A 12348-nucleotide genomic window follows, 5' to 3' on the forward strand; every position below is an offset into this window, starting at 1 on the left:
TTATATTATAGGTAGGAGAGCTGAAGTTCAAAAAGATTATTTAAATTTCTTGTTCAGGGTCACACTAACAGTGATTAGCAGAGATGGGATTCCCACTCAGATCTGGCAGGCTCTAAAGGCTGTAATCTTTCTACTACGTAACACTGTCTCTTATTAGTGGAATGACTTAGGTGTGGTTGAGAATGACCTTTTTAATTTTCTTAGCTTTGGGTAGCAGGCTTTGTGGTTGCTTTTTGTTTTACCTGTTTACACTGCAATGAAGTAGAAGGAGATCAATGAAAATTATTTTTACAAATCAAAATTATTCCCTTTAAACAAGTCATTCTTGTTGGTGTGTTTTTATAACCATTTTTCATATCTGATGAGCCCCTGGCTGTTTCTTTTTACTTTTTGAATAGTGATCACTTTTTTCTCTGTAATTTTGAGTTCTGCTCAAAATGCTTCTATAAACTAAATTTCATTTTCCAGGTAGAAGATGGTCTGAGTTATTACTGTCCTTGTACTCAGTTTGTGACTTTTTGATGATTAAGTTTTAACACTAGATTTTTTTCTATATGGAATAAGTATCAGCTATCCTAACATTTTAGTCCCAAAGGACCTTTGTTTTTCCAAGGAATGTGAGGACGTTTACTCTCTCCAACCTTCAAATGCAGTAACTGAGACTTTGAGAGGGTTTGACTATTCATATTCATAGAGAAAAGTAAAGGTTCTCATTCTTCTTCTGTAGAACTGCTTCATATCTCAATGACAATTAATGGCCAATTCAACAAGCCATTATTTTGAGGAAAAAATAATTTCTACCAAAAATAATTCCAGAATGATATTTTATTCTTATGCTAGTATATCTGACTTAAACCAGTGACTTCTGATATGTTTTATATAGTACGCCTGAACAGGAGCAGCTAATGGTAGTGTGGCTAAGTTGGATGATAAAAGAAGAAGCTTATTTTGAGAGGTAAGATGACTTTTTTGTTTCAGTTAGCTGAGTAAGTTTTTCTTATCCCTTTCTTTGGAAATTCATATTTTCTTTTCTGTTTCAACAGTACTTCAGGCGTGTCTGCTTCTTTTGGGGAGATGTTATTATTGGTTGCTATGTACTTTCATAGCAACCAACTTAGTGCTATCATTGACTTGGTCTGTTCTACTTTGGGGATGAAGGTAATTTCCTTTTATCTTCTTTCTAAAGATGGTGTTTCTAAGCTGGACACTTTCTTGTAATGTTAAGTAAATAGATTGTTTTCATTTTGAAATAATTTTAGTTGTTTAATAGTTTGAAACTATCAAGAGCTCTTAGAAAAAAATACATTATGAAAACACTATTCACAAGAATAATAGATGTTCTATGTAGAAAGCTTAGAAAACACAATAAAGAAGGGAAAGATGTAATTCCATGTTCAGAGATGTCAGGTACTGTTAATAGTCTGGTATCTGTTCTTTCTTTAAATTGATATACATATTTTGTAATTTTAATGAACTTACCAATATATGATAAGCACTTCCTCATATCCATAAATATTCTAATACAATATAATTTTTAATGGCTGCATTGTAGTTCATCATATGGACCGATCATGGTATTCTTAATGGATCTTTTCTTATTTGCCATGTAGATTTTCCAGTTTCTGAATAATGCTTAGATGAATATCCTTATGTATGTAAATATATGCACAGGCACTCATAAATGCATATCTTCAAACACTTTTTGGATTATTAGGATGAAGTTCTAGAAAGCAGTACTAAGTAAAAGTATGGTGATGTTAAGCTGTTTAATGTGTATTGCCATAGTATCTTCCAGAGAGATTATACCAGTTTAACTGTTCTTATTAGTGAATGAGAGTGCCTATTTTCCTAAACTCTCACCATCACTGGGCATTACCATTCTTTTTAATCTTTACAAATATGGTGAAAAATCGTCTTACTTATTTTGCATGTCTTTGATTACTAGTGAAACTATGGTTATTATTATTATTTTTTATAGTTACAGTTTATATAGAGGTTTTTTTGGGTAGTTTTAAAAAATCTATGTGTTTTAGCTGGTTTATATCTTTTGTGAAAGACTTGTTGATGTCCCAGTTTTTCTATAGGGATTTGTATTGATTTATTTTTCCTTTGACTGATTCAGAAGGGCTCTTTATATGTAAATGATATGCTGTTATGCCTTATATAGCATATTGGGTTGGCCAAAAATTTCCTTCCGGTTTTCCTATAACATCTTATGGAAAAACCCGAAGGAACTTTTTGGCCAACCCAATATTTCATTGATTTCAAGACATATTTTACCCAATATTGAAACTGGGATTCATTTTACAGTTGAAGTGTAATGTTAATGTGGTAGTGTTTCACCTCTTTTTTTCTTGAAAAGCTACTATTAAATCTGTGGTGCATCTTATAATCCTTATTGTCTTTAAAATTGGAGAAGTACAATATAATATGTCGCAGTTGATTTTTCCCAGTCTTTTTTGCCATGTGAAAATTATTATTTTCTATGTGTGTAATATAGTAAGTATTTCTTTTGTGGTTCTTACTTTGTTTTTCTGCTTAGAAATGTTTTTCTTTCCTTAGGTTTATAGAAACGGTCACCTATATTTTCTTTTAGTGTTTTTGTGGCCTCATGTTTTAAATTTAAATTTTTAATACATTTGGAGTTGATTTTGGGTATGGTGTCATGTGCAAATCTTTATAGGTATTATCCAGAAAGATAGCTATCCTACCTCCATTTATTGAATAATCCACTTCTTCCCACTGACTTGAAATGCCAATAATGGTATATTTACTAAGTACTTTTATATGTTGGTTCATTTTCTGAGGAAAACCACATTTTAACGTTGGGTTTGAGAAGTACTTCTGAAATAGAGTATTTGAACATTAATTTTATATATCACAGTCATTTTAGATAATAAATTTACCAGAGAAAATTGTGCTTTATATATTTTATTTTCACATGCTGTTGAAATTCTTTTGGTTGTTTTAGATTGTAATTAAGCCAAGCTCCTTGAGCAGGATGAAGACTATCTTCACACAGGAAATTTTTACTGAGCAGGTACTTCTTTTAACTTTATTCTTAGGTACTTCTTTAACTTTCTTTTATAACATTCTTTGGGGAAAAACTTGTATGTTTCAGTTTAGGAGCATTATATAGTTTTAAAATTCCTTTTTAGTTTCCAGTGATGATTTATTTAATCTTAGAAACTTTTGTAAAGAATAATCCTATTTAAAATTTACTTTTAAAGCTATTTACTATATACAAAAGCATGTAATAAATATATTTACATATTTTGGAGACTGAATAGACACTTAAGAATATAGTCTTAGATATTCTTGGTAGGGAATCTCATATAGGGTAATCAACTGGTATTGTCAGGAGAAAAATAACAGAAACCTATTTAAACCTTTTCAGCTGTGAGGTGCATGTCTAACTAGATGATAAGCTAGAGTCTAAATTCCTTATTCTAGTATTTACCTGTTCTTATTTAGTTTCAGCACTTTTGTCCATGGGTAATCCTAATGATATTTTATTTTTCCAGTGATGGAGACTATTCTTTTTTTTTTTTTTTCTTTTTTAAAAATTGAATTATAGATGATTTACAATATTGTGTTAGTTTTAGATATACAGCAAAGTGATACGGTTATACATATATATGTGTATATATCTATATTCTTTTTTTTATTCTTTTCCATTAAAGTTCATTACAATATATTGAATATAGTTTTCTGTGCTATGTAGTAAATCCTTATTGTTTATCTGTTTTATATATGATACTGTGCATCTGTTAATCCCATACTCGCAATTTATCCCTCCCTGTCCTTCCCCTTTGGTAATCATAAGTTTGTTTTCTATGTCTATGAGTCTGTTTCTATTTTGTAAATAAGTTCATTTGTACTGTTTTTCAGATTCCACATATAAGTGATATCATACAATATTTTTCTTTCTCTAACTTACTTCACTTAGTATGATAATCTCTAGGTCATTCCATGTTGATAAAAATGGCATTATTTCATTCTTTTTTATGGCTGAGTAATATTCCAACACACACACACACACACACACACACACCCCCCATTCATCTGTTGATGGACACTTAGGTCACTTCCACGTCTTGGCTATTGTAAATAGTGTTGCCATGAACATTGGGGTGCGTGTATCTTTTTGAATTAGAGTTTTTGTCTTTGATGGAGACTATGCTAAAATTTAAAATTAATTCCTGGGACTTCCTTGGTGGCGTGGTGGTTAAGAATCCGCCTGCCAATGCAGGGGACATGGGTTCGATCCCTGGTGCAGGAAGATCCCACGTGCTGCAGAGCAACTAAGCCCATGCACCACAGCTTCTGAGCCTGTGCTCTGGAGCCTGCAAGCCACAACTACTGAAGCCCGTGTGCCTAGAGCCCCTGCTCTGCAGTAAGAGAAGCCACTGCAGTGAGAAGCCCGTGCACCGCAACGAAGACCCAATGCAGCCAAAAATAAATAAATAATTTAATTAATTTAAAAAACAAATAAATAAAATTAGTTCCCAGGTTCATTTATCAATTTAAATCTCAGAATACAAAAATATGTATATCTTAAAAAATGAAATATTTGAAAATACTCATAGATCTGTAATTGTTGCTTCTTTTAGGTTAATTAATATTCTCGGGAATTCCCTGGCAGTCCAGTGGTTAGGTCTCCGCCTTTTCACTGCCAAGGGCGTGGGTTCAATCCCTGGTCAGGGAACTAAGATCATGCAAGCTGTGCAGCGCAGCCAAAAAAAATTCTCATTCCTGTACCAAACTCTGCCCTCTCCCCTCAATGCACATACACTCCCACATAACAGTCACACATAGGATGTAGGAGACTCATAAGTTATTTTTCATGTGTTTAGTTTGAACTAACTGGAAGACACCTTTGGGGAGGGTCTCTGAAAGACAATTAGTGGCACAATGAGAATAACAATAAAAATTCCTGTTTATATTTATGTGATACTTCATAAGTCACATATATTTTTCCAAAGAAATTTATTTCCCTCTCGCAAAAACCTTTTGAAGCCAAGTAAGACAATACTGTCTCGTTTTGTAGATGTGAAAATAGACTCAGAAGATAAAATGACTTAGCTAAAGTCATTGAGCCCAGATTTTATGATTCCAAATTTTATATATTTTTTAATCTTACTCTAACCCCCGTCAACATATCTGTGTTCAAAAGCAAATTTTAAAATGTAGAGAACTTTACAAATACCTAAATGTATGATGCTACCTCATCACTCAAAAATAATTAAATCACGTAATAATTGGTTTTTATCATTCCTTCCTGAGGACCACATTTGTATTAAGTTTTGACAGTCTACCTGGCTAATCCTCCCTCTTTCAGAATAATTTTATATTTGGTTCTGTCATATGTATTAATACTATTTTTCCCTTGTAGGTTGTCACAGCTCATGCAGTTCGTGTCCCTGTCACCAGCAACCTGAGTGCCAACATTACTGGATTTTTGCCTATTCATTGTATTTACCAGCTTCTGAGGAGTCGTTCCTTTACAAAGCACAAAGTATCAATAAAAGTATGACCTTACACTTATATTTCAAGCTACAACCTAAGTTAATGCTTTCTTCCCAGTTCTGTTTCAGTCTGTAGACCTTTACTGTGGGTTTCGTGTGTGAAGTGTGTCTAGTTACTAGTCGTTTATATAGTTATAGTAATTAGGCTCTCAATTTCAGACTTTTAAAGCAGTATAACTGTTCAGTTATTTACAAAATGTACACTAGTACCTTTTAATTTCTCAGTAATATCGTTTAGCTATTTCATTAAACCTTAGTAAAAATTGCCATTTCTGTACTTTGGTTTTGTTCACCAAACTGAGAAAGTTGCTGGTTAGCCATGACCAGTATTTGTACATTTGTCATAAGGACATCTAACATCTAACTTGAATATATTTTTGGTATGTTTTCAATTTGTTATGTAGTTGTCTATACCAAACAGTTAAAAGGTCCTCTAAAGAAAAGGCTGAACCCCAGGAGGTAAAAGAAATCTGTTTGGACCATTTCTAAGAGGCAATTTTATTTATAAAGAACCATGAACAATATATACATTGATATATCACATTTAATTATCCTTGTTATCATGATTTAGTGAAGTTATTTTCCATCTTGATTGTACCTTCTGCTTCTTTATATTTTTAGCAATATAATAGATAAGAATTAAGAGTCCAAATGCACACCCAGCATTTCTTCTTGGCCTCTATTTGTGTAGATAGTTAATCTCCCATAAATGGTTGTCAGAGTCACTTTCTTAATCTGTCTGAGGGTTTGTTGTGAAGAACTGTCCCTCTCCCTAAATCTCTTTCTGTTGTGGGGTCTTCTACAGCAACACATATGGTGCTCTAAATACAGATATAGAAGGGACTTAACAGTGTTTTCCCCACTACTTGAAAACTGATAGATTAAAAACCCAAAGTCCAAACTCAAAACTCAAACTCATCATTTTAGATTTATCTTCCACTTCACGGTATTCTCAACTTTAGGGTATAAAAGTATTTCCTATTTTTAAATCAAAGACAGCTGTGAAACTGGATAATATATTTAATAACTGCTAAAAGTTAATAGTGAGTTTCACTGATTCATAAATCATGTAAAATTATATGTGCTTTTAAAATTTTGCTTGCTTTTTCTTATTGCCATAATTGATTTGGTGCCTGTAACCTTCTTTTTTAGGACTGGATTTATAGACAGCTCTGTGAAACTTCCACTCCACTCCATCCTCAATTACTTCCTCTGATTGACGTGTACATAAATTCTATACTTACTCCTGCATCTAAATCTAATCCAGAAGCCACAAATCAGCCAGTCACAGAACAGGAGATACTCAATATTTTCCAAGGAGTCATTGGGGTAAAATAGTGGCTTTTCTACATTTATTAGCTTATTTTTCTTTTATTCTTTGGACTGACTCCATGTTTTTTCCCTGATGATTAGAGGAGAACAACTTCTAGGTGGTTCTGAATTTAAGATGGTATTCAGTTTTTTTAGATCACTTATAAATATTAAAAGAATGGTATTAGTTCCAAGTAGTTTGTTGAATAGGCACTTTTCGAGGAATTCTTTCAAGAGCTCCATTTTCCTTTTTTTTTTTTTTGGCCGCGCTGTGCCCCTTGCATTGGGAGTATGAAGTCTTAACAACTGGACCGCCAGGGAAGTCCCAAGAGCTCCATTTTAAAGCTTAAGGAGTGCTGTGGAAGTTGTGTGTTTAACAACGGACTACATGACATTTCAACACATTCAACCAGCTTTGTTTAGTTTCCTGGGGATCTAAGATCTACCTAGATTATTAATGGAAAACTTGAAGAAAATCTTTTTTCTCCAAATATACTTAACTGTACAATATCATTTTTAGGAATTATTTTCTTCATGGTAATTTCAGATAATACTTGAGACTCCTGTAAAGCTTTTTGAGAAGCAGCCTGATGGGACTGCTGTTGCCTTTTTTTTCCTATATTCTTTTTTTTTTTAAAAACAGTAACTTTTTAAAAAAATTATTTATTTTTGGCTGCGTTGGGTCTTTGTTGCTGCACGTGGGCTTTCTCTAGTTGCAGTGAGCGGGGGCTACTCTTCGTTGCAGTGCATGGGCTTCTCGTTGCGGTGGCTTCTCTTGTTGCTGAGCACGGGCTCTAGGGCGCGTGGGCTCAGTAGTTGTGGCACGTGGGCTCAGTAGTTGTGGTGCACGGGCTTAGTTGCTCCACGGCATGTGGGATCATCCCGGACCAGGGCTCGAACCCCTGTCCCCTGCATTGGCAGGCGGATTCTTAACCACCGTGCCACCAGGGAAGCCCCTTCCTATCTTAAAAACTGTTAAGCATGTTGCTTTTCATCTCCCAAGCCATCTCAAATTTAACTTAGACTTCAAGTTGTCTCTTTGAGTTTAATGCGAACGCAGCAACATTTCTCTCAACTTGTTTGAGCTTGGGAGCAGCAACACTGAATAATCTATTTTGAATGCTTTTGCTATCAAAGAGCACTCATGAAATTTAACAGTATTTTAAAGTATTTATAATATTACCTTCAGGGTGACAACATCCGCCTTAATCAGCGTTTCAGTATCACAGCACAGCTTTTGGTGCTTTATTATACACTGTCTTACGAAGAAGCTCTCCTAGCAAACACAAAGACTTTAGGTAAGTTGTCCATAGGCGAATGTTTCTAGTGATAGTTCATCTTATTTGCTTATATTTTGTTACTTTCTAGGCTGCTGTATGAGAAAATAAGGTCAAATATTCTAACAAGCTCCAGCATCATTCTACAGTCTTTGCAATGGAGGCATTGTGTACTCTGATGCATAAATACATGTATGTGTAGGCATATAATCACCACTTAAGGCTCAGTGCTGCTTTTAGCAGCCTGAATTAATGGATAACTGAATTGTCTGTATTTTAACAATTTTAGTGACCTTACTAACTAAACGTAAATTAAGAGATAAACCTAAAGGAACTGCAACTGAAATATTTTTGCTTGATTTCAATCTGTGCCCTATTCTTCCTTCCATTAGTGTGAAAAGTAACAATCTAAAAGCAATAGAAAAAAACCAATAGTAGGTTTTCCTTTGCCATTGAAATTATCACCGAACTAGGCTTTCAGACTTAGCTATTTCATATAATATCAGAAGGTTAGATTTAGCATAGATGATATCAGTATAAAGTAGTATGTTTTCCTCTATTTGAAAAAGAATATTCACCTGTATTTTAGCCTTGTTAAATGTATTTAGTTCCATATTTGAAACAAAAAGAGTGTCATTAAAAAGTCGTAGGCATTGAGTATATAATGCAGGGAGAATTCTTTTAAGGGAGGTTAATTTGTCATAGCTGAGTGGTTTTACTTTTTGAAAGCTGTAAATTAAAGTTACTGTTCAGTGTGTGGCAGATCAGTTTCTTTTATTTTTCCGAAGTATTGTGTTTTAAGTATTCTGTGAATTTCTCAGCTGCTTTCTTTTCTGACTACAGGTGTTAGGGTTGTACAGATGATATACCACAACTGTAATTATAGTCTTTGTCATATCAGGACAAGATGGGCTAATAATAAGCATTAGGTAATAGTCTCCCACTTTTATCCACATGTAATGAATTCTGTTAAGGAATATGACACTTGTGGTTTAATGGATAGTAGGGGAATGAGTTACGAGGAGGTATTCTGGGGAGAACTCAGACCTTTAATACTGTAGCAGAGGACTAAGATACACCCTTAGTTTTTGTTTAAATTAATGTCTAGCAAAAAAAAAAATCTTAATACAGAAAAGTACAGAGACTAGTGTAGCCAACTTTTGTGTATATACCATGCAGAATTAACAGGTCACTCAGAATTTTTTGGACTGGAAGAACCTTTAAAGATTATGTATCCCAGTCCCCAGTGACATGCTCAGTTCAACCCTGTGTTCGTGTGAAGCTGCTGTTCTTTATGCAATAGTCTGATGGATCTTAATTGGAAAGTTAAGGATTTTAGGTTAGGAGTACAACCCAGCCTGGATTGAGTCTTTGAAAAGGAACTGGGAGATTAGAGGAAAGTTGTTAGGTTTTTCCAAGATTCTAGGCAAAAGATGGTGGTGGTCTGGACTGGTAGCAGTGTATATGTATTTTTTTTTCTTTTTTTTTTTTGGCTGCGCTGGGTCTTCATTGCTGCGCGCAGGCTTGTCTCTAGTTGTGGCGAGAGGGGGCTACTCTTCGTTGTGGTGCACTGGCTTCTCATTGTGGTGGCTTCTCTTGTTGCGGAGCACGGGCTCTAGGCATGTGGGCTTCAGTAGTTGTGGCGTGTGGGCCCAGTAGTTGCGGTTCGCGGGCTGTAGAGCGCAGGCTCAGTAGTGGTGCAGGGGCTTAGTTGCTCTGTGGCATGTGTGATCTTCCTGGACCAGGGATCGAACCGTGTCCGCTGCATTGGCAGGCAGATTCTTAACCATTGCACCACCAGGGAAGTCCCTGTATATGTATTTTGAAGGTAGAGCTGAGAGGTTTTGCTGATGGATTCATGAGGTTTGAGAGACAGGAGCCAAGGCTGATGTGGAGGCTTTTGGCCTAACCTATAAAATGGCTATAGACTGAAATAAATGAGCAGGTCTGTGGGGGATCAGGAGCTAGTTTTGGACGTGTGGAGTTTGAGATGTCTGATAGACTTTCAAGTGGGGATGTTATGGAAACAGTTGTAAATACTGGCCTAGAATTTAGGGGAGATACCAGCACTGAAGCTTTGAGATTCTTCAGCATATATATGGTATTTAAAATCATGACATTAAGTAAGATTACCAAACGGGAAGGTGTGGGAGGAGACTCAGGAGGATGTGTTGTCCTGGATGCCAAGGAAAGAATGTTTCAAAGAGGAGAGAGAGATCACCTGTGTCAAATGATGTTGATGGATCAAGTAAGGTTAGGACTCAGCTGATGACCGCATATAGCTTGCTGGAGGTCCTTTGACCTTTACAGTTTTATTAGTAAAGTTAACACTTTTTTTTAGGATGAAAGCCTGATTGTAGTGGATTCAAAAGAAAATTAGAGGAGATATACTGGAGACAGTGAGTACAGACAGTTCTTTTGAGGAATTGTAAAGAGAAGGAGAGAAATGAATGTGATAATTGGAGAGGAAAATGAGGTCAGGAGAGGACTTTTTTTTTTCTTTTCTTTTTAAGGTGAAAGAGCTAAGAGAATGTTTGTATTCTGTTGGGCGTAATCTAGTAGAGAGGGAAGGCTGATGAGAGAATCCCTGGAGGGATATCCTTGATAGGTGAGAGGAGATGGGATGTAGAAGACAAATGGAGGGATCAGCCTTTCCTTGGAGAATTTTTTCCCATAGTTCAGGAGATTTTTTTCTAGTCTAGTTTCTTATCTCCACAGGGAATAAATAATTGGAGAATATGTCACAACATGAGAGAATTTTGCTTTTCCACAGCCAAAAAAGATAAGTATTCTTCCTCAAATTTATTCCTACCTGTGAAGTTTTGTCGTAGTTTCAGTACCTTGTTAACTGGTCTGTGGTTTTGGCCTTTATATTAAACATTATCAGCAGCCACCAGGTAGCTGTAGAAGCTCAAATATGGAATTCTGACACTTGAGATAGAGCCAAGTATTAGAATATCATAGTCATTAAAAAATGTGTTTGTATATATACATCTTTTTTCACATATGCATATTTTTGATTTATTTTAAAATATTTATAATACATGTGTATATATTAATTTTAGTTAAATAGTGTATTGATCCAAAAGAATATGTGTAAGAAATGATAATATAATAAATCCCTGTGTACTAATACCCAATTAAAATATGAGCATTACCATTATATTTCCAGTTTTTATACTTAAAAGAGTGTTTCCTATTTATTACATCTGAAGACTTTATTACTAGGTAAAAGTTTATTTTTACATGCTTTTGAAGTAAAAACAATACTAATGAATATTGAACATATGAGAAACTGTTTATCTGCTCTTAAAGCAGCCAGTGGGATCCTAAACACAGTCTCACTCTTTTTTTTTTTTTTTTTCCACACACACACACTGTATTTTATTTTTACAAGAGATAAATAGACTGACACCAAGCATTGTACATGGATGACCACAACAAAAGCAACAATGATTGCAATTACCAAACATGAAACACACTCATACTATGTCATAATATTGACATTCAGTCCAGTAATCCTCCACTGCAACAGCTCCTTTACTTTGCAGTGAAAATTGATTTGTATATTCTTTGCCTCTGAGTCCTTGTGGGATTTTTTTTTTTTAATTCAGACAGAAAGTCACAAAAATTATACTCATCCTCATCAGTTCACTCAGTCCCATGTAATTAATTTTTTTTTTCATCTTGATCTTTTGTTAGCACTTTTATGAGTTCATCAGTTTTTCATTAGAGTTCTGAAAATGCTTATTCATTCAGTTCAGCAGTACAGTCAGTTACCAGAAACCTGTACTTGTCAGAGTCTTTTCCATGAATTTCTTGAAGATGAAACCCTTTTATAGGAACATATTTGCAAAATCATCAGAGTACACCCAGAACTGTCTGTAAATGACAAAAGACTTAAAAATGACCACGGTTAAAGATTTGATGAAAGTTCATAATAATGCAGTTGACAAGAAAATTAGTTATTTCTGAGATATACATTTTAAAGTAATAACTAGGATTATTACTTATAACATTATACCAGAACATATAAGATTTTTAGAAATTTCATGTAACGTCTGAAACATTTATATTAACATATTTCCATACATATTTCCATACAAATACAAATATAAGATTTTTAGAAATTTCATGTAATGTCTGAAACATTTATATTAACATATTTCCATGCAAATAACCCAATGAAAGTTTAGTATTAGTTGTTTTGTTTGTTTTTTTATACTGCAGGT

At 34.4% G+C, this 12348-nt stretch overlaps 1 protein-coding gene across 1 annotated transcript in view; it reads left to right on the forward strand.

Moving 5' to 3' along the window:
- The window catches only part of INTS2 (integrator complex subunit 2), a 56920-nt gene that overhangs the window by 16477 nt on the left and 28095 nt on the right, over positions 1-12348 (forward strand). The window contains exons 10-15 of the mRNA XM_068529681.1: positions 884-955; positions 1044-1158; positions 2972-3040; positions 5396-5530; positions 6681-6857; positions 8029-8137. Of these exons, the coding sequence (XP_068385782.1) occupies positions 884-955; positions 1044-1158; positions 2972-3040; positions 5396-5530; positions 6681-6857; positions 8029-8137 (677 nt within the window). The remainder of the gene's footprint in view (positions 1-883; positions 956-1043; positions 1159-2971; positions 3041-5395; positions 5531-6680; positions 6858-8028; positions 8138-12348) is intronic.

The sequence above is a fragment of the Eschrichtius robustus genome, chromosome 20, assembly GCF_028021215.1.
Source record: "Eschrichtius robustus isolate mEscRob2 chromosome 20, mEscRob2.pri, whole genome shotgun sequence".
Lineage (NCBI taxonomy): Eukaryota > Metazoa > Chordata > Mammalia > Artiodactyla > Eschrichtiidae > Eschrichtius > Eschrichtius robustus.